At 46.2% G+C, this 23,186-nt stretch overlaps 1 protein-coding gene across 2 annotated transcripts in view; it reads left to right on the forward strand.

The window, feature by feature from the left end:
- Window positions 1-23,186, forward strand: part of COQ9 (coenzyme Q9) — a 102,073-nt gene that overhangs the window by 19,968 nt on the left and 58,919 nt on the right. For both annotated transcript variants that reach the window (XM_029608933.1, XM_029608934.1), the window contains exon 4: window positions 6,603-6,745. In XM_029608933.1, the coding sequence (XP_029464793.1) occupies window positions 6,603-6,745 (143 nt within the window). The remainder of the gene's footprint in view (window positions 1-6,602; window positions 6,746-23,186) is intronic.

The raw sequence follows: 23,186 nt of genomic DNA on the forward strand, positions 1-23,186 counted from the left end.
TAGAGGTAAAAGGTTGCATCACAGAGTCCTCCATGGTACTGCTTCTCAGTACTTGACTTAGTGTAATAATGATCTGAATACCTTTCCAGATAAATGGAGTGACAGGAAAAATTGATTCAATGCTTTATATTGGGGATCCCCCAAACCTTTTATAAGCAGGGCCACTCGGAGCATTTCAAAGCACTGAGAGGGCTAGATCAAAACTAGGTCATTCATTTTCAAGACTCCCCTTTTTTTTTTTTTTTAATAGTAATTTGTCAATATATAAACTAGACATCAATCCAGTAAAACAGAATGTAAATCTAATAAACCAACAGCATTTCCTAGTGTGTAGCCAGATGGACTCAGGATCAATGGGTATAGTGTACTCCTGATAGCAGATGGGAGACGGAGTCAAAGCTGACGTCCGCCTACATATACCCGTGAGCATGCTAAGCTCTTAAGTATTTCTCAGTCTCCCATAGCAGATGCAGACACTATTTCACACTAGAATAGTGTTAACAATTACAGCAAAAAGAAAAGAAATCTACAGCAGAAAGAAAGAAATGTACCTTTAAGAACAAGCCCCGCTCTCCTGCGGTGAAAGCTAAGGGTCCCTCCCCCAGTCGAGAAACAGACTATTTCTAGGCATGAATTTGCTTCCGATCCTTATGTACATACCACCGAGGTAAGGTCTTCGAGACGGGACCGTAGGCACAAGACTTTTAATGTCAGCGTGAGGCGAGTTGGGGGCAAGGGATTGGCCCCAGATTGAGAGGAAAGCGGGTCTAATTGAGGTATATCTGAGTTTGTTTCGGTGGGTCACGCAGCGGCGCTGGATAAAAACGGGAGACGCTCCAGCGGGAAGGTGAGTGGGCTTCAGCTACCAGCTGAACATGTGGAGGTGCAGCGCATCCCATCAATTGGGAAAGTAATTGAGTAAAGGGTGCCCTGGCATGAGAGTAGAAGAGTTTCAAGCCAGGAGAAAACCTGAGTTGGGATCTGAGCCCTGCAGAAAACATGCATTGAGAGATTACAAGGGGGAGTAGAGAGGGAATCCTCGCCTTGGTTGCTTCCAGAGGGTTCGGTGGGATCCCTGACAACTGAATGGGAAAGGCGTAGCACGGGCACCATATATTACTGCTGATGCCATGGTCCTGACGAGATGCCTTCACTTGTCCCAGAAGTAGAAGGTCCGCTTGCTGATGGCAGAATGCAATGCATTGTTAGAAGCAAGTGAAGAAAGGTGTGTCATTTACCGTAACCCTAGGTTAGTTAAGTGAAGAAATAAAGAGTTGGGTGGATTTCATGTGGACTGCAGAGCGTGCATAAAAATTGGAAGCTTTATTCTACACCCCAAGATGTGTAGGTCAATCACTTGAGTGAGTGTAAGACCCTTTAAGAGCATGGACTTATTTTGTGGAAATCAGTTACCACCTGAAGAAGGGTATGTAGGTGAGTGCGGAGAACTACCAGGTCATGGTGAGTATGACACGAGGGTTGTGAGTACACCAGCAGTGCGAGTAGATGTAATGGTTACTAGGAAAGAATTCCATAGTAATGTATGTAAGTTTGCAGGATTGTAGTTCAAGGACTACAATACTGTGGTATGTCATGCCTGGTAGTCGTAGAAGGAGCTTAAGATGAGAGAGTCCTTCCATGAAGCAACTCACCAGGTATTGAACCCATATGGAACATCCCTTATATCTGTATGAAGTATAGCAAATTGTACTGAAGTAACTTCGAGTAGAGGAAGTCTGGAGACCAGTGTTGACTATCTACCATAGGTAGTGTAGTGAGTGCGATGTGGACAAGGAAGGGATAAGCCCATTATGTGCACCCTACCAGGAACACCCCTTCCATGTAGAGCTATAAGGTTTCTGCGTGGAAGGTTTCCGTGAAGCTACAAGGACTGGAGAATCTGCACCAGAACGATGGAAGTAGACGTGGCACCATTCGAAAGGGTCATGAGTATCATGGAGCCGTCGGCCTTTTGTGGCTTCACGAGAGTCTTGTTATGAGTGGCATCTAAGGGTACATCTATAGCAGACCTATGATTCAAAGAAGAGCTAAGGCATCCATGGATGGTGCTCTTCTGTTCGTGTGATGGGCACAGAAGCAGCAATTTTGCAGTTCAGGTGGGAAGCAAGAATGGATGGTTGATCAACCTTATTGGTGGATGGTTGTGCTCGTGACAGAGTGATCGAAGCACCACACAAGGGGCTAGATTTGTCGGCTGAGTCAGGACACTAGTACATTCCATATGCATACCCGTAAGTGGCGAGCAGTACAAAGGAGTGCCGCATGTACAAGGCTCAAAACTCTGCCTTTTTTTTTTTTTTTTTTTCTGGCAGAGGGAAGAAGAGCTTGATCAGCCCTGTGTGTTTAAGCATTAAAGTGCAACCTGGTGGTCTACGTGAATGAAGACTACCTCTTTGGAGAGGCACTCCTTGAATGTCTAGAGAATGTACCGAGTCAATGTAGCGTGCCTGTACAATTATTGGGAAGAACCTTTGGCTACTGTAAGGTCTAAAATCAGCTCTCAAAAAGGAGACGAGAAGACGGTGCCAAGTGGGATTTCAGATAAGTAAACAAAAATTCCCATGAGCTCCGTATCCGCATGAGAAACCCAAGTGAGTTGAGAGTACAAGTCTGGACTGGCTGTTTTACGCGACACTTTGGAATAATTGTGTAGTTACTACTGCTAAGCTCTTCAAACTATTCGGGTGCCGAGGTGACGTCAAATAGCAGTAGTGTGTACATGCAGTAATTTTGAAGAAGCGTTGCAGAAGGGGTGGTTAGAGAGATGAATTCTCACCCCCCTTCCCGTTGTTGTAGCTGAACTAATGCTTTTGGCAGATTATCTACCAGAAGGTTGCCAGGGGACAAGGATGGTCTGCTAAACTTGAACGCCGTCATGAATGGCAATCGCCAGAAAACAGCCCAGCGACGAGCTGCCGAGGCGAAGTGTACAAGGCCTCATCGATGAACGAATGTATTTATTTATTTTTTGAAGACCTGTGTGGCCCAGTTGTCTGAGGGAAAGGTTTCAAAGACTAGAGACAACTGGAGGAAGACGACATCATGGATGTGTGTTGGTGTGTCATGACATGCGGTCATTCGGATTGGAGCATCTTCTTGTCGAAAGGTTCGGGATATACGGACCCTTTTTTTTTGTTTGTTTTTGTTTTGATGTAGAGGAAGTCCAGTACCCTGTCTGTCTTCTATTAAATTACTACTGATGCCAGAGTCCTGGAGGGAAAGGTTTCCGCAAACGGAATATGGGCTTAGTTTGACGGGAAGACTGCGGTGCCAAACAGGAGGATATCTAGGTGGTGTTCTAGACTGAGTGCAAGACAGCAGAGGAAGCAAGAGGTTGATTTCGCCCTTGTTCCAAATAAACAAGCAAGGGTCCCCACATATGTCATTCGGGATATGGACTCTGAGTCTTTACCTCAAGGCTGATCCCTATTCATCAGGAACTGAATGAAACAGGTCTTTAGTTGGAAAGACCAGTATATAAATAGTGTTCTGAGAAGAGTGTTTGACCTGCCAGCTCAAGCTGTGGTGGGCTGTCGTTGAGGTTGGCGGTCTAGAAAAATTTTCAGAAATGTAACTTTATGGAGAGGCCTTATTTATTTATTTTTGGTTTTTTTAAAGGCCATGCCGTCTGGAGGTAGTGCCCATGGATGAATTGGAGCACCCGTTGTTTGGACTTGTAGAAATAGAATGTTCTGGGGAGTCCATGGCTTTTTTTAAATTCCTCCCTGCAGTTGACTCCCAGGAGTGCAAAGATTGTGGGGATTTATGCTCCGACAAATGACTTCAGAAAGGTTTTTTTTTAAAATGTCTCTGAGCCTTGCTGGCCTTGCGCTGGGATCGCATTTACGTCATGGGTAGGTGCGCCAGTTCACACGTGTCTGCGTCGAGGTTCGGCCTGTTCGTGGGCATGTAATTACGGACACTTTAGTGTTCTGGTGCAGTAACGTGTACCGATGGATGCTTCTGTGTTTGGACGTGTCAGCAATTGGGTCCAAAAATACTTTAAAAAATTTTTTATTTTTTTTAAAATTAATTTCCTGTGTCCCCGGATGTGTTGGTGCACCTATGGAGGCATCAATGTGTCCGCTGACGTGTCATGCTTTAGCGTCGTGGGTGTGTTAATGTGCCGGTGACGGGATTTCCCCCCCCCCCCCCCCCCCCCCCCCGATGTGCTCAATGGACGCCTGGGTGTTTCAATGCTCCGACAGACCCATCAAACACTACGGCGGGTGCCTTGGTACGTAGATGCGCCGGTAGACTCCGTGAGTCGATGTTCCCCCGACGTGCTGCATCGATGCGTCAGCACACGCGTCAATGTGCCGACGCGTCCATGCGCCTGTGTCTAAGGCTTCTTGGTGAAAGATAGGTCTGTCGACGGAGACTCCTCTTCGACGCCGCAGAGCACTTCCTGAGTCGCCCATCACGGCCGCGGGAGCTCAACTCTGCGCCGGCCCAGCTTATCCCGGAGGTCACCGAGGAGGCTAGCACCCAAAAAGGGGGCATCACATGGTGCTATGAGGGTTCCCAGAGACAGGGGATCTCTCCCCAGTGCCATTCACTCTCGCAATGCGGTTGTCAGCGTCACTGGGCAAGCGGTCCATCTGGTGAGCAGGGACTCAACAGATTGCTGCATCCATTGTAATCTTTTTTTTTTTTTTTTTTACCCTTTTCGTTAAAAAAAAGTTTGTCACTCCGTCCAGTAGACAATCGACGGAGGCGATAAAGAAACTGCAAGGTGCTTTTCTTAATTTCTCTGTGAATCGTATTGTTATATATATATCTTTTTTTTTTTAAGAAACTTGTGAGGTAAAAGAGAGAAAGCTCCGCGTGCACTTAGTCATGCGGGAAAAAAAAACGGACTGGAGAGATCTGAGGTAGCGCAGGAACATACAAGCGGGCGCACCTCACTGACAAAGACCTATTTAGCTTTGAGAGCTCTGCCACCTAGTGGCACGGAGAATGTCCCAGACAGCATGGTTAATTCATGCTGTTTATCTACAGAAAATAGGACTAGGGAGCACTCAATGAAGTTAGCATGTAGCACATTTAAGACTAATTAGAGAAAGTTCTTTTTCACTCAACACACAAGCCCTGGAATTTGTTGGCAGGGATTGTGGTTAGTGCAGTTAGTGTAGCTGAGTTAAAGGATTGGATAAGTTCTTGGAGAAGTCGATTCACTGCTATTAATCAAGTTGACTTAGGGCATGGCCTCTGCTATTAATTGCATCAGTAGCATGGGATGTTCTTAGTGTTTGGGTACTTGCCAGGTTCTTATGGCCTGGTTTGGCCTCTGTTGGAAACAGGATGCTGGGCTTGATGGACCCTTGGTCTGACCCAGCATGGCAATTTTTTGAGGATTATCTGGAAAAGGTTTGTCTTTTTTGCCGATGAAACCAAAATCTGTAACAGTGTGGAAAACGAGTGATCTAGAAAAGCTTGAGGAATGGTCTAGAGTCTGGCAGCTAAATTTGAATGCTAAAAAATGCAGAGTTATGCATTTAGGATGCAAAAACCAAAGGGAAAGATACAGTATTGGGGTGAAATTCTTCTAAGCACAAAAGGAGAGCGGGATCTGGGGGTGTTGTAGCTGATAATCTTAAGGTGGCTAAACAAGTAGAAAGACAGCTCCAAAAGCCAGAAAGATTTCTTGGCTGCATAGTGAAAGGAATTGATAGCAGAAAGAGGGAGCTGATATTGCTCCTGTATAGGTCCCTGGGGAGACTTCATTTGGAATACTTCTACTATTCTGGAGATTGCACTTTCAAAAGCATAGAAACCAGTTGTAGTCAGTCTACTAAAATGGTCAGTGGTCTTCATTTAAAGCGTAAAGGGATAGACTTAGAGCTAAAACATGTATACCTAGAAGAAGGTGAGATAGGGGAGATATGATAGAGACATTTAAATTTCTCAAAAGTTTCCATGCTCAGCAGGTGAGTCTTTTTTTTTTTTTTTCTTCCCTAAAGGGAAGGAGGTTCTAGAACAAGGGGCTCATGGGATGAGGGTGCAAGAGGATAGACTCGAGTATTTCTTTACAGAGAGGGTAGTGGATGCCTTAAACAACCTCCTAGTAGAGGTGGTGGAGACAAAACCAGTATCTGAATTCAAGAAAGCATGGGAGAAGCACAGAGGATGTCGGAGAGTGGTGGGAATTGTAAAGCTAAATTAGTTGGTGTATGGACATACTAGATAGACCACATGACCTTTTCTTGCTGTCATGTTTCTATGTATGTGTTCAGTAATTTTGTTCTTTATAATATTCTACCAATTTGCCCTCTCTCTGCTATAGGAATCTCACTTCTCCTATTATAGTGGCTCCAGCCTGTACTCCTCCTATCCTGCTGGCAATATCTGGGCATCTCACCCCATACAGCTAATGATGATGCCCTAGCCGGGTCTCTGTTCCCCAGTCTCATGTACTACTTGATTATTTTCTATTGCTATTGGGCCTACCTCACGTTGTAATGCCTGTCCTGTCTGGGGACCTCTGCTCTGTATTACAGCTCCAGGCCCTTTCTTATCCTTTTATCACTCTACTGTTCATCTGTGAAGGACAACCATTATTTATTGTTCTCGTTTCACAGTCCCTCAACCTGTCTACTGCAGCCATGGGAATGTTTAGCAGTGACGGCAGTGACCTGATCTTTCACTTCGTGTCCCAATGCAACACCCGGCTCACAGAACTATTGGAGGAAGAATGCAAGCAAGTGCAGCTGGGCCAGGCCGAGTGAGTATTGTTTGTCATACAGACATACTTATTCTCTGTACACCTGCTTACAAGGACGGATTACCTGGAATGGGACAAAGTGTGTGCATGTATAGATACACATGCCCTTTTGTACATGTGCCCACCTTAACTGATGCCAGCTTCATGAAACGCAGACAAATCTTCTCTTGTTTAGTATGGAACAAATGATTGTAAAGGGTCAAATGTGGCGCAGTAAATCTGCTGAGACTACAGAACAAAATTTAGGCCACAGATCTCGAAGGGTAAAGCTTCTCTATAAAATCCACATTTATTTCCCTGCCACTTATTACTGTTTTGCTGTCATACAGTTGTTTAAAAAAGATTAACCAGTCTTGTGTGTTAATTTTAGTGGTTTTCATGAATTTGTGGTTGATTTATGTTGGACACCAAACGAATAAGTTAAGCATTAAGTTGTCAAGTGCTGTGCAGCGTGTGAAGTTAAAGATAGACGGGTCTGCAGGTCAGAGGCAGACAGGTTTGCAAAATCTAGGAGCTAGCAGCAACTTGTATGTCTAATCTTTTGGGTGAATTATGTTAAGCATCCGTAGGAGGTAATTTTCAAAGGATTTACGCTCATAAATGTAACATACTATCATAGCAATTTTCAAAAGCCACCTAGAGTAAAGTGCACTTAGCCGAGTAAATCCTATGAATATTCAATTGCATATATTGTAGTAATTTTCAAAAGCCCCCCCCCCCCCCCCACACACACACACACGAGTAAACTGCATTTACTCAAGTAAATGCTTTTTAAAATCAGGCCCTTTAGGTTTTTAGCTCATTCAGAACCTGCACCCAACCCAACTTGCGGTAATAAATGGGTGATCCAAGGTGAGGCACTATAGCCCTTCATTTGTGCCATTAGGATTTTTCCCCATTTTTATTAGAACATAAGAACATGCCATACTGGGTGAGACCAAGGGTCCATCAAGCCCAGCATCCTGTCTCCAACAGTGGCCAATCCAGGCCATAACAACCTGGCAAGTACCCAAACACTAAGAAGATCCCATGCTACTGATTAATAGCAGATAATGGAATTCTTATCCAAACCTTTTCTAAACCCAGCTATACTAACTGCACTAACCACAATCCCTGGCAGCAAATTCCAGAGTTTAATTGTGGGTTGAGTGAAAAAAAAGTTTCTCCGATTAGTTTTAAATGTGCTACATCCTAACTTCATGGAATGCCCCCTAGTCCTTCTCTTATCCGAAAGAGAACATAACAGATTCACATCTATCCGTTCTAGACCTCTCATGATTTTAAACACCTCTATCATATCCCCCCTCAGCTGCCTTTTCTCCAAGCTGCAGCCCTAACCTCTTTAGTCTTTCCTCATGGGGAGCTCTTCCATTCCCCTTATCATTTTGGTAGCCCTTCTCTGTACCTTCTCCATCGCAACTATATCTTTTTTGAGATGCGGCGACCAGAATTGTACATAGTGTTCAAGGTGTGCAGTCTTACCATGAAGCGATACAGAGGCATTATGTCATTTTCTATTTTAGTAACCATTCCCTTCCTAATAAGTCCTAAAATTGTTTGCTTTTTTGACTGCCGCAGCACACTGAGCCGACGGTTTCAATGTATTATCCACTATGATGCCTATATCTTTTTCCTGGGTGGTATCTCCTAATATGGAACCTAACAACTTGTAACTATAGCATGGGTTATTTTTCCCTATATGCATCACCTTGCACTTATCCACATTAAATTTCAACTGCCATTTGGATGCCCAGTTTTCCAGTCTCAAGGTCCTCCTGCAATTTATCACAATCTGCTTGTGATTTTAACTATTCTGAATAATTTTGTATCATCCTCAAATTTGATAACCTTACTGTTCGTATTCCTTTCCAAATCATTTATAAATATATTGAAAAGCACAGGTCCCAGTACAGATCCCTGAGATACTCCACTGCCCAGCCCCCTCCACTGAGAAAATTGTCCATTTAATCCTACTCTGTTTCCTGTCTTTGTAACCAGTTTGTAATCCACGAAAGGACATTGCCACCTATACTGTGACATTTTACTTTTCCTTAACTTTTCAAATGCTTTCTGAAAATCCAAGTACACTACATCTACAGGTTAACGTTTATCCACATGTTTATTAACTCCTTCAAAAAAGTGAAGCAGATTTGTGAGGCAAGACTTGCCCTGGGTAAAGCCATGCTGACTTTGTTCCATTAAACCATGTCTTTCTATATGTTCTGTGATTTTGATGTTTAGAACACTTTACACTATTTTTCCTGGCACTGAAGTCAGGCTAACCGGTCTGTAGTTTCCCGGATTGCCCCTGGAGCCCTTTTTAAATATTGGGGTTACATTTGCTATCCTCCAGTCTTCAGGTACAATGGATGATTTTAATGATATGTTACAAATTTTTACTAATAGGTCTGAAATTTCATTTTTAGTTCCTTCAGAACCCTGCGCTGTATACCATCTGGTCCAGGTGATTTACTACTCTTCAGTTTGTCAATCAGGTCTACCACATCTTCTAGGTTCACCGTGATTTGATTCAGTCCATCTGAATCATTACCCATGAAAACCTTCATCATTATGGGTACCTCCCCAACATCCTCTTCAGTAAACACCGAAGCAAAGAAATCATTTAATCTTTCCGCGATGGCCTTATCTTCTCTAAGTGCCCCTTTAACCCCTCGATCATCTAACGGTCCAACTGACTCCCTCACAGGCTTTCTGCTTCGGATATATTTTAAAAAGTTTTTACTGTGAGTTTTTGCCTCTACGGCCAACTTCTTTTCAAATTCTCTTAGCCTGTCTTTTCAATGTCTTACATTTAACTTGCCAATGTTTATGCTTTATCCTATTTTCTTCTGTTGGATCTATCTTCCAATATTTGAATGAAGATCTTTTGGCTAAAATAGCTTCTTTCACCTCCCCTTTTAACCATGCCGGTATCCTAGCTTATGTAGCAGTTTCAGAGAAGTTTTTGTTCTCTGACTCCATCTGCTGGTAGGGATGCAAAACCCACATGTCTGGATTGATCTGTGGTGTTCCAGGAATGAAAATTAGCAAGTAAGAACCAGCTTTCCTATCCATTTTACATGGAGCTCCTTAACCCTACGTGTACACCGAAATGTCTTCATATCCCCTTTCCCTATGTTCTTATACACATGGAAAGAAAAAATTCTCTCAAAAGTTTTACATGGCAGACAAATTACATTAACAACTGAAACTCCTGTTTTACCACATATATAAAAAATGCAAAATTTTAAAATATCAAGATAAAACAAAAGGGGTAATAAGCTTTTTTGTGCAGGTAAAGGCATGGGTATTCATGTAAAAACACAATTTGAATATTGCTTCTTCCTCAAAGGGGATGAAAGTATGCGTGCTGTTCAAAGTACCACACTTTTACCTGTGTGAAATAAGGGGCAGAGACAGGTTGAGAGAGTGAAAGTACATGTAAATATTTCATGGCGCAAAGTAAGTGGCTATAAAAGTATCCATATTCCCCCACCGGTCTGCATTTTCCAGGGGAAACTCCAGGAAGAGTTGCTATTTGAAACAGAGTATGTAGTCCCATGTAGGTCTGTAAGCTCCATATGGAGTTTTAATCATTGCCTTAAAAAAAAAAAAAAAAAAAAAAAAAAAAAAGTGAAATAAAAAAAAAAGGTACAAGTAAATGAAAGACAATGGAAAATAAAAATTGACCATTAAAAAAAAATATTTAAATTTAGTTTCTCCCTAAACAGAATAGTGTTAATATTGCTTTCTTGCTATGATTATGAAATTGTGTTCAGGACACAAAATGTAAGCTCTTGAAAGGCATCGGTTCCATTCTGGAAACACTTTCTACTTTTACTGACAAGTTTAAGAACATTTGTTCCTCTGGTGTGAGAGACTTGGCAGACATTTCATCCTTTTTAGATGCTATAACTGAGGTGTTGCTGCAATTTAACACTGAATCATTTTACAAGAATATTCCAGAAAAAGAATTTGATGGAAATAAGAAACTGTCCTTAGACTTTATTTGCAAGTTAGTAGAAATTGCTCTGACTGAAATAGTCTTCTGTTTTCATAAATCAAATAAAAGAACGGTAATGGGGGCTGCTAAAGCCCTGGACATAGCAAACATATAATGTGCACAATTTGAGAATTCCTCATTGTCCATCCCTTTATAAAACAAGTGATTTGCAAAGATAGAGAGAGATATATAAATGTAAATGTTTGCTTGTTCAAAATCTTAAATCTCCGAAAGTTCTTCACCGATTGCTTTGAAATTTCGACACAACGTTGCATTCGAATACGCGCGTGTTTTTATATACCTATATTATATAGATGTCACACCTGTGACAGGTGAAAACATGCTTTTCCCTGTACGTACCAGGATCAGTCCAGGACACCTGGGTTGTGACTCCGCACCAGTAGATGGAGACAGACTAAAACTTGTGGGCGGAGCCATATATGCCCCTGTGTCAGTCACAGCCCCTCAGTCTTACTCTGTCTCCAGTAGGTGGTGCAGGTCCGGTCACAGCCTCTGCCTGCACTGATTCTGGTAGTTAGTCAGGTTTTCTGGAATTTTTCCTTCTTTATTTTGGTTTTGGGCAATTTTTTTCTTCTAAGTAAAGAAGAATTTAATTTTGGCCTTTGTTCATCTGAAGAAAGAAGACTCCCTCGTCCTGAGAGCCTCCCAGGGGGGTTGGGAGGTTCTGAGGGGACCATCCCCCCCTGGTAGAGGCCGCTGCTGAGGGTCGAGGACCTGGCCCTTGCTGGCAGCAGCGTCGGGGGTGACACCGGGGAGCCCGGTTCACTCACCCCCGCTGGAGCAGGCAGGTCAGGACCAGGGACAGCGTCCAAGCGGCAATCGCAAGTAGTAAAAAAAAAAAAAAAAGGTCTGTTTTGTTTTGTTGTGCGGCTTCCTCGCCTCGCCGGCTCTCCGTCCTTCGCGGCTTCGTTCCGGGGGGGGGTTGACTTTAGTGGAGATCCCTGGGCACTTGCCGGTCGCGGGGGGGATGCCACGTGGAGCCTCCTGCCGCGCACGCCTGTATAGGGGCGGTCAGAGTCAGGTCGGGGTACCTTGTTTTCGGTCAGCGTCGGGGCCGCCCTGCAACGAGCAGGCAGGGATAGCGCTGCTGTTCCGTGCGCGGGAACGGCGGCCATTTTAGCTGCAGTTTGTCCAGACCACGAGACAGGTCTTAGCAAATGGAGGTCTCCCGGCGTTTTTCCCGCAGCAGCGAGCCCCCGGGGGGGCCTCCCCGGGGTGGAGGGGCTGCTCCTCTGGTTGAGGTCAGTGCGGAGGGGGCCTCCTATGTTTCGGAGGCCTTCTTTCTTCGGTTTTCGCGTTCCTTTTACGGACGGTCCTGAAGGGCAAAAGATCTAGGCAGCAGAGGGGGAAAGCTGGAAAAGGATCTGGGAAGCCCTCCGATCCTCCAAAGCAGTAATGTCCGGTGCGGGGCAGACCGCAGGAGACGGACTCAGGAGCCCTCCGACCCTCCAAAGCCGAAGTGCCCGGTACGGGGCAGACCGCAGGAGACGGACTCAGGAGCCCTCCGACCCTCCAAAGCAGAAGTGCCCGGTACGGGGCAGACCGCAGGAGACGGACTCAGGAGCCCTCCGACCCTCCAAAGCAGAAGTGCCCGGTGCGGAGCAGACCGCAGGAGAAGGACTCCGGGTCCTTCTGTTCGGAGGACACAGCCCCGGACGCAGCCCCGGCTGGGGGGGCGCTGATGAGCCGGAGGTAGAGGGGTCAGGCCTGCCAGGTACCAGCACAGGTACAGCAGTGGATGGAGATGACCCCAGGGTAGTCCGCTCGTTCCGGAGGGAGGCGTTGGCTCCCCTTATCGGGCCATCCTGCAGGAATTGGGAGTGGAGGCCCCACAGGTGGAGTCTAGACCGGGAGCCAGGCTGGATCCGGTCTTTTCCAGCTCTCCGGCCCAGCGGTGGCCTTCCCGTTCCTCTGTTCGGCTGCGGATATATTTTCCGGGAAGGGGATTCCCCGGAGCTGGACCTGAAAGTGAGTAAAGCCGTGGACAAGTTGTATCCATTGCCAGAAGATACCCTGGAGCTTCTTCGGGTTCCCAGGGTGGATGCAGCGGTGTCGGCGGAACCTGAAAGGTCAACGGTCCCGGTTACAGGAGCGACCGCTCTCACGGATATCCAGGATAGGAGGAGGGAACTCCAGCTGGAGCAAGTGTTTTCAGGGGTCGGCCTTGATTTGTAGTCGCTTGCGCTGCGTGTTGGGTTCTGTGGGGCTCGGGTGTTCCAGGCCATCGCGGATCGGTCGGAGGAGAAGGCGCGGCAGGCGGATCGCCGCAGATGCTTTGTATGACTTGCTCCGGGCGGCCGCCAGAGCTATGATCTCGCCAGGGTCAGCGAGGCGCCTCCGACAATCGTATAGGTCTTCCTCCTTCCGTACCCCGCAGTGGCAGCGGCAGTTCCTTTCGGGGGAAGCGTTTCGGAAGACAAGGCGATCACAGGGGCCAAGTCTTCGCAATGAAAGCTGGTCGGCCCACCTCCCACCGCGGCCTCAGCTCGCCGTCCCCAACGTCGGGGCGCGGTTGCTGTCATTTTTACGGGAGATGGGCCGGTGTAACGTCGGACCGGTGGGTCCTCAATGTGATAAGACACGGCTACGCGTTAGATTTGGCTCGTACCCCAGTGGACAAGTTCCTTGTCTCACCCTGCAAGGCCCCCAAAAAGAAGGCGGCGGTGCTAGACACCATCCAACGCTTGGAAAGCTTGGGTGCTATTTCCCCCGGCCCGGTCAGCCAACACGAGGGGCGTTACTCCATTTACTTCATCGTCCCAAAGAAAGACGGCACGTCCGGACCAATTTTGGATCTCTAAGGGGTAAACCGCTGTTTTCGCGTTCCTCTCTTCGAACTGGAGACGATTCGTTCAGTCATCGCCGCGGTACGGCCCGGCGAGTTCCTAGCCTCCCTGGACCTCTCGGAGGCGTATCTTCTCATAGGCAGTCTGCCGTCGTTCCAACGCTTTCTCCGGTTCTGCATTCTAGGATGGCATTATCAGTTCGAGCACTCCCGTTTGGGCTCGCGACGGCCCCCCGTACATTCCCAAAGGTAATGGTCGTGGTGGCGGCGCAGCTGCGCCGGGAAGGTCTCCTGGTCCATCCGTACCTGGACGACTGGTTGGTTCGGGCGCAGTCCGAGGATCAGTGTCAGGTGGCAGTGGCCAGGGTCCTACTTCTTCTGCAGTCCCTAGGATGGGTGGTCAACTTCAGCAAGAGTCATCTGACACCCACGCAGACCTTGGAATATCTGGGAGCTGTTTTCGACACGAAGCAGGGCACGGTGTTCCTATCGCACGACCGGGTGTGCAAACTGCAAGCCCAAGTACGGCGCTTATTGTCTCTCCGCCAACCGCGGTCTGCGACTACCTTACGGTCCTAGGGCCTATGGCTTCCACGCTGGCGCTGCTTCCCTGGGCATTCGCTCATCTGCGACCTTTACAGTCATCCTTACTATCCCGCTGGAAGCCGGTCTCGGAGGGATTCCATCTACCGCTTCCTCTAGCGGGCCACGCGAGGTCCAGCCTGCTCTGGTGGCTGGATCCCAGTCGTCTGTCCTCTGGAGTCTCTCTTCGGGTGCCCAATTGGACAGTGGTGACCACGGATGCCAGCCTTTCCGGTTGGGGAGCGGTCTGCCTGCGGAGCTCGGTCCAAGGCCTATGGTCAGCGTTGCAAGCCCAGTGGTCTATCAATCGCCTAGAGACCAGAGCGGTCCATCTGGCCCTGCAAGCCTTCCTACCGTTGCTGCGGGGAAAGGCAGTCCGAGTGCTATCGGACAATGCGACCACCGTGGCCTACATCAACCGCCAGGGCGGGACCAGGAGCCCCCAGGTGGCGGAAGAAGCTCAGCGCTTGATGGCCTGGTCGGAGCAACATCTCAGCAACCTCGCAGCGTCTCACATTGCGGGAGTCGACAACGTGCATCTCAGCAACCTCGCTGCGTCTCACACTGCGGGAGTCGACAACGTGCAGGCGGACTATCTCAGCCGTCATCGTCTGGATCCCGGAGAGTGGGAGCTGGGGGACGAAGCGTTTCTTCTCATTTGCGAAACGTGGGGTGTGCCCCACATGGATCTGATGGCCACGTGGCACAACGCGAAGGCCCCGCGTTTTTTACAGTCGACGTCGAGAGCGGGGGGCAGAAGGCGTCGATGCGTTGGTGCTTCCCTGGCCGACGGATGTGCTGCTCTACGTGTTTCCCCCGTGGCCGATGATCGGCAAGATTCTACGGCGCATAGAGTTACATCCGGCCAACTTGATCTTGGTGGCACCGGAGTGGCCTCGCCGGCCGTGGTTCGCAGACCTCGTACAACTGGCAGTAGCGGCACCCCTTCGGTTCCAGGGAAGGGCGGCCCTGCTCCATCAGGGCCCCGTCTGTTTGGAGGATGCGGATCACTTCTGTCTCGCGGCATGGCTTTTGAGAGGAATCGACTGAAGAGAAAAGGTTATTCAGATGCGGTGGTGGCCACGCTACTGCGTTCCAGGAAGCAGTCGACGTCCTTGGCCTACGTCCGTGTCTGGGTGGTCTTTGAGAACTGGTGCGTGCAGCGTGGGGTGGACCCCACTTCGGCTTCCGTCTCTGATGTTCTGGCGTTCCTCCAGGCGGGTCTGGCCAAAGGTCTGGCATGCAGTTCCCTACGGGTCCAAGGCGGCGCTGGGGTGTTTGCGAGGTAAGGTCCGTGGTACGTCTCTGGCGCTTCACCCGGATATTGCTCGTTTCCTTCGGGGTGCTAAGCACCTTCGCCCCCCGTTACGTCTTCCTTGTCTGGCTTGGAACCTCAATTGGGTTCTCTCCGCTCTATGCACGGCGCCGTTTGAGCCCTTGAAACGCGCAACTCTTAAGGATCTCACTTTAAAAACGGCATTCTTGGTGGCGATTGCCTCGGCACGGCGTGTTTCCGAGTTACAGGCCCTGTCCTGTAACTTCCTTGCGTATCTCTGATTCGGGGGTTTCCTTACGGACGGTTCCTTCCTTTCTTCCGAAAGTGGTCTCGTCGTTTCACGTAAATCAATCGGTGGAGTTGCCCGCTTTTGTGTGCAGAGAGTCCTCTGTTCCAGAAGAGAGGGAGTTACGGAAGCTTGACGTACGGAGATCCCTTCTCCGATATCTGGAGGTCACTAATCCGTTTCGGGTCACAGATCATCTGTTTGTCCTGTTCTCTGGACCAAAGAAAGGAGCTGCAGCGTCCCGCACAACGATCGCTCGTTGGCTCAAGGAGGCCATCAGTTCGGCGTACTTGGTGCGGGGGAAAACCTCTTCCCGTGGGGCTGCGGGCTCACTCGACTCGATCTCAAGCAGCGTCTTGGGCGGAAGCTTCTCAGGTGTCGCCTCAAGAGATTTGCAGGGCGGCTGCCTGGAAGTCTTTGCATACCTTTATCAGGCATTGCCGGTTGGATGTCCGGGCTACCGAATCCGGAGGGTTTGGAGAGAGGGTACTCCGAGCGGGACTCTCTGCTTCCCACCCTCAGTAGGTTGCTCTGGTACATCCCAGGTGTCCTGGACTGATCCTGGTACGTACAGGGAAAGGAAAATTAGTTTCTTACCTGATAATTTTCGTTCCTGTAGTACCAAGGATCAGTCCAGGATCCCGCCCGCAGTGCTGCGCTGAAGTAATGGAGAGTCCGCTCTTTGTTCTGAATTACTCTGTTCCGCTTGTTTGGCTCTCTCGATTGGAGAGTCCGTTTCCAGGAGGGGTATTTCTTTCCCCGTTCTATTAGCGGTTTGTAGCTAGTTTAGTTCTCTGGTTGTGTTCTACTTTGACATTCCGTATGACTGAGGGGCTGTGACTGACACAGGGGCATATATGGCTCCGCCCACAAGTTTTAGTCTGTCTCCATCTACTGGTGCGGAGTCACAACCCAGGTGTCCTGGACTGATCCTTGGTACTACAGGAACGAAAATTATCAGGTAAGAAACTAATTTTCCTTTTTGGAAAAACAGCGCCATCAGTTGGACGTAAAAGCAACACAAGCTATCTACAATATAAATGGGCTCTGACCGGACTGCAAATGTGCAGTAGAGAGCAGCTCTACTGTGAGTGTGCGGACTATAGAGCTCTGTGCTACGTGCTGGGTGTCACAGAGGGGAGGAGGAAAGGGCAGATGAGTCGCCGCTCCGAGAAATGGCTCAGCCCGTTCCTCCGCCGCTGGGGAAGGGGGGAGGGAGTAGGGACTGCCGGACAGTTACACACAGGAGGAGGAAAGGGTAGAAGAGTTGCCGAGCCAGTCATTCACCGCCGGGGAAGGGGGGGAGGGAGTTGGGATGGCCGGAGCAGAGCAAATGCAGTAGAAAGCGACTGTGAAGAGATCACAAGCAGCTGCAGCCTGCAGCAGCCAAAGCGCAAAGAGCTGAACAGAGAACAGCTCGCTTAAACATATTAGAAACGTGCGCTTTCTCTTTTTCTTTTCCATTTAACCAGAATGAGCCACAGCAACGCGTGGCCGGGTACAGCTAGTGTGTGTGTGTGTGTGTGTGTGTGTGTGTGTGTGTGTGTGTGTATATGTGTATGTATGTATATGTATGTATGTATATATATAATCACCAATTTAATGAAAAAGTAAGCTAGAAAAAGCTACTTTTAGGTTACATTCAGATATGAAATGGGGGGGGGGGGGGAATAAGGTAGATAACTAATCCAGTGGTAAAGAGGCAGCAAATATACCAACTAGCTTAGAGAGAGGCAAAAATCAATTTTTTCAATTCATTACTGTACTTTTGAGGGATCTTAACCAAGAAATAGATCTTGGTGTTTTTCTATATACTATGAACTTGTGTGTTTCAGATATTTTTAATTTACACAGTGATGATAGGGAAAAATAAAAGCCCATCTACTTTGCCCAATTATTCTGACCACACTGCTAAGGATCCATCACGGTTGCCAGCCCCTTGGTGTGACCACCTGCAAAATTTCTTTGTCCCTAGGACCAGTCTTTTTTTTTTTTTTTTGTCTTTGTCTGCCTCCTTTGCACTCCACCATCTTGAGTAGAAGAGCATACAGGATCCCCGCTTTATTCCTCCAGTACCCCAACTTTCCCACCCAAGAAAGAGATCTAGGCGTCATAGTGGATAACACATTGAAATCTTCGGTTCAGTGTGCTGCGGCAGTCAAAAAAGCAAACAGAATGTTGGGAATTATTAGGAAGGGAATGGTGAATAAAACGGAAAATGTCATAATGCCTCTGTATCGCTCCATGGTGAGACCGCACCTTGAAGACTGTGTACAGTTCTGGTCGCCGCATCTCAAAAAAGATATAATTGCGATGGAGAAGGTACAGAGAAGGACTACCAAAATAAGGGGAATGGAACAGCTCCCCTATGAGGAAAGACTAAAGAGGTTGGGACTTTTCAGCTTGGAGAAGAGACGGCTGAGGGGGGATGTGATAGAGGTGTTTAAAATCATGAGAGGTCTAGAATGGGTAGATGTGAATTGGTTATTTATGCTTTCCGATAATAGAAAGACTAGGGGGTACTCCATGAAGTTAGCATGTGGCACATTTAAAACTAATTGGAGAAAGTTCTTTTTCACTCAACGCACAATTAAACTCTGGAATTTGTTGCCAGAGGATGTGGTTAATAGTATAGCTGTGTTTAAAAAAGGATTGGATAAGTTCTTGGAGAAGTCCATTATCTGCTATTAATTGTTGACTTAGAAAATAGCCACTGCTCTTACTAGCAACAGTAACATGGAATAGACTTAGTTTTTGGGTAGTTGCCAGGTTCTTATGGCCTGGATTGGCCACTGTTGGAAACAGGATGCTGTGCTTGATGGACCCTTGGTCTGACCCAGCATGGCATGTTCTTAACCCCTAAGCTCTGCAATAGTGTAAATAGCCAGCAATTCTAACATGGCCATTGCCCGAACATCAGGCCTCCTAGGTCATCTGTGTAGCCTGCCAGACAGACCCAGTTTCATGAATGCTTGCATTTCCATTCGAGCTTGTGGTTAGTACAGAACAGGCAGCCTACCAGACACACCCAGCTGTTTGTTTGATTCTATATAGCTGCTTGTTTGATCTATATAGCTACCATTACTATACCATTTACTGTTGAATCAGATGATTTGTGGTACTATGATCACTTAAATATCTGTCAGAGACAGGGTGAAGGCGGTCCAAAGAAGGACAACCAAAATGGTGGGTGGTCTCCAGCAAATACCTTATGAGGAGAGGTTGAAGAACCTGAATAGGTATACACTGGAGGAGAGGAGGAGCAGGGGTGATATGAATCAGACCTTTAGATACTTGAAAGGTTTTAATGATCCATGGTCAACAACAGACCTTTTCCATTGGAAATAATTTAGTAGAATTAGGGGTCACGATTTGAAACTCCAGGGTGGAAGACTTAGAAGCAATGTCAGAAAATATTTCTTCATGGAGAGGGTGGTGGATGCCTGGAATGACCTTCCAGAGGAATTGGTGAAGACTAAAACCGTGAAGGATTTCAAAGGGACATGGGATAAACACTGTGGATCGCTAAAGGCTAGAGGATGGGAATGAATGAAAAAAAGCATGGGGGTAATGGGCCTGGGGGGTAACCTGCTTGAAGAGGCAGTTGCTACCCATAACAGAAACATGGAGTAACCTGCACGGAGCGGCATTTACTACCATGGGAAGCTTGCTGGGCAGACTGGATAGACTATTTGGTCTTTTTCTGTTGTCATTAGTATGTTACTTTGTTACTCACGCGTTTTGCTCTCTACATTTTATCAACTAAGGATACTCTGCTTATCCCATGCCCTCTTAAATTCAGTTACTGGTTTAGCTGTCCACCTGCCATGATTCACAAAGTCACTTAAATAGGTCAAATGACTGTTTAATGTTAAACGAATGGATTCTTCCAGAACTTTCCAGGAAGGGCAAATGCCTTTCATTGTACATGTGCACTAGTTCTTCTGCTGCTACGGTCCCATAGTTCTCCTTAATTTTTTTTTGTTCATGGAAACCATTAAACATGTTCTTTCTTCTGTGAAATTGATAAGCTGACCTTTTTTTTTTTTTTTTTAATTCTTGACTTTAGACTCTTGTCTCTCCTTCCCTTACACTGCTCTGGTTTTTTTTTTTGGCATACTTGAAGTTTTATTTCTTTTTAAGTTAATCCACTAATTGAGTGTGCATGATCTTCTTCAGTATGGTCAAGCTACCAAAACCAATTTTTTTTTCATTTCTGAAGAGGAAACCTTTCTTTGATTTTGCTTGTTGATTTAATCTCAAATATGGCTAAGACTGTCCCCTTTTGAGTTGCAAGATGAGAATGAACCCAGGGCACTTCTTGGCCTCTTCAAATGCCTGGATTTGTCTAAAGAGTTGGTGGAAGTACCTGTCTACCCTCTCTTCCAGGATGTATGGAATAGGATAGGAGAGACGAACACACTATACTTCCAGTTGGTAAGTAAGAATGTGGACACCAAGTATTATCAAGGTGGCTGAGAGCTTTGACAAGCCCTAGCTACTATACATTTACACTTATTAAAATTTATGAATCGCCCAACAAAATTAAGACCTGGGTGATGAACAAAATGGAACATACAAAATTATGTACACATAATACAGCAATACGAGAATAAAACAAATGAAAAGTAAAATGGCGACAAAATCCTCATCCTAAAATACTGTAATAAATGTCACAATTCTGGTCGCCGCATCTCAAAAAAGATATAGTTGCGATGGAAAAGGTACAGAGAAGGGCAACCAAAATGATAAAGGGGATGGAACAGCTCCCCTATGAGGAAAGGCTGAAGAGATTAGGGCTGTTCAGCTTGGAGAAGACGTCTGAGGGGGGATATGATAGAGGTCTTTAAGATCATGAGAGGTCTTGAACGAGTAGATGTGACTCACTTATTTACACTTTCGAATAATAGAAGGACTAGGGGCATTCCATGAAGTTAGCAAGTAGCACATTTAAGACTAATCGGAGAAAATTCTTTTTCACTCAACGCACAATAAAGCTCTGGAATTTGTTGCCAGAGGATGTGGTTAGTGTAGCTGGGTTCAAAAAAGGTTTGGATAAGTTCTTGGAGATGTCCATTAACTGCTATTAATCAATTATACTTAGGGAATAGCCACTGCTATTAATTGCATCATTAGTATGGGATCTTCTTAGTGTTTGGATAATTGCCAGGTTCTTGTGGCCTGGTTTGGCCTCTGTTGGAAACAGGATGCTGGGCTTGATGGACCCTTGGTCTGACCCAGCATGGCAATTTCTTATGTTCTTAAAACAAAAAAATTAAAAACTTGTAAAAACATGATCAAAAAACAAAATTAAATCATAAATCTAAAAATAAGCTAAACTGAATAAAAAGGTTTCTCTTGCTTCCTAAAAAGCTTGTGTGAATCAGATTGTCTCAAGTCAATCGGGAGAGAATTCCAGAAAGTGGGCCCTGCAACAGAGAGAGCACATTCACGGGTGATATGTAGAGGCGCCACTTTAGGAGAGGGAGTCTCCAATAAGTCTCATTGTGATGAACATAGAGCTCTTGTTGGTTGGTAAAATTTTAACATTGAATAAGCCCAGTGACAAGTATTATCATTTAACAACTTGAAAATCAACATGGCAGTCTTATGCTTGATTCTTTCTTGTATCTAAAGCCAATGCAGCTCTATCAAAGCAGGTGTCATATGTTCCGACATTTTTAGCCCGGAATGTAACCAAGCCGCAGAGTTGAGCAGCAACTGGTAAGGCATGCAAGGAAGAATAGGGAATGCCAAGATATAAGCTATTACAGTAATGAACAATTGGGTAGATGGCGGCTTGAAGGACTGTACGGAATTCGGCTTCCTGAAGCAGTTTTTTTAAGCCCAGCAAGTACACGAAGCTTATAAAAACCATGCGAAATAACTTGTTTGATTTGAGGGTGACAAGACAGTGTATCCTCTAATATGACTCCAAGACTTTTAATGTGATTTTTAATGGTGAATGAGAGGTTAAGAGTGTGGTAGCTGAATCCATTCTGAAATAAGTTCAGAAATCTAGAACTCACGCCTTGATGCCCGTGGATGTGACTCCCATCAATTTTCAAATGGAAAGTGGGCGACTACTTTCTCTTTTGAAAATTACCCTGCCAAAACTACTTGCACATGTTTATACTTGCTAATGTGTAAGCAAAATGTTTCAAAGAAAAATGCAAATATTTTCAAACCCACCCATGGTAATGCCTCTGCTCACTGCGGATAGACATATGCATGTGTTGTACATGCATAGGTTTACCTGTATGTCAGGCAGGCAGTTTTATTGCCAGCTATTTCCAGAAATGCCTCTGAAAATTTAGCCTCCCTATGTCTTGCAGTCCTCATGACCTTTCTACACGTCCTGGCATCTCTGCTTGGATGAGCAAATCTTGGGTAGGAACAGATAAATGCATACAAAGCATGATCCCCCTGCTGTAGTCGCTAGGGTTCACCATCAACTACCCCAATTGTCTTAACAATCAGTTCAGCATTGTTCTTCCCCCTTGTCAAAGCTTTTCTGTGGTGCTGGAGGGAGCTGCAGGGCTGCAGCAGCATGGAAACCATTGTGTAAAGTTAGTAGTTGGCCTTTGCCCTTTCCCAAAAGCTCTGGAACAAATATCTATTCAGCACCAAGCATGGTCGACTGACTCGTATGTTATTTGTAGACTGCAGACTTCAGAGTACATCTGTTATAGGTAAGCACATTTTTGCCATACATAATGGTATTAATATTTGCTTCATCTTTTAAAAAGGTGAAATCCAAAAAAACTTGAAACTATATTTAATATAAGGAGGCCAATATTCAGAAATCGGTGAACAGATACTTATCTGGCTAAAGTTAGCTAGATAAATTGTCCAGGATATTCAGCTGGATAAACATACCATTGAATATAGTCAGTTATCCAGATAATAGTTCCTGGATAACTTTCAAATCTAACCAACTATGTTTGAATAGAGCCGGTTAGGTTTAAAATAATCTGGGTAAGTGAACACTGTCAACTTTAGCCTTAACTGGCTATAATCAAATTTTTATATGGCCAGCTAAGTGCCGGGGGGAGTAAATATTTGGGCCTACAGCCTGTATTCTAAATCCCCCATCTCTTATTCCATTAAATGCATGAAAATAATTTTCTTCTAGGACAAGCAGGTTGGAAGTCCTCACAGTTGGGTTACATCATCAGATTGAGCCCGGCGCGGAAACACTTTTTTGTAAAAGTTTCTAGAAGCCTTGACTGGCACACTGAGCATGCCCAGCATTCCACTATCCGCACGTCCACGTGAGGTCCCCCTTCAGTTTTTTCTCCCGTGGTGCTAGTTGCCTCAGTACTTGGAGCTCTCTAGTTTGTGCTCTTTTTCCAGCTTTTAAGCAACAGGAGTTGTTCTCTGCTGTTGTGCAACAGAGTCTGGAAGCCAGAAAACACAAGGTAAGATCCACCTACGATGTTTTTGAAACAGCAGCTTGGGTGGTCGCCGTAGGGATCAGCGCCCGTA

This window comes from Rhinatrema bivittatum, chromosome 7, assembly GCF_901001135.1.
Source record: "Rhinatrema bivittatum chromosome 7, aRhiBiv1.1, whole genome shotgun sequence".
NCBI lineage: Eukaryota > Metazoa > Chordata > Amphibia > Gymnophiona > Rhinatrematidae > Rhinatrema > Rhinatrema bivittatum.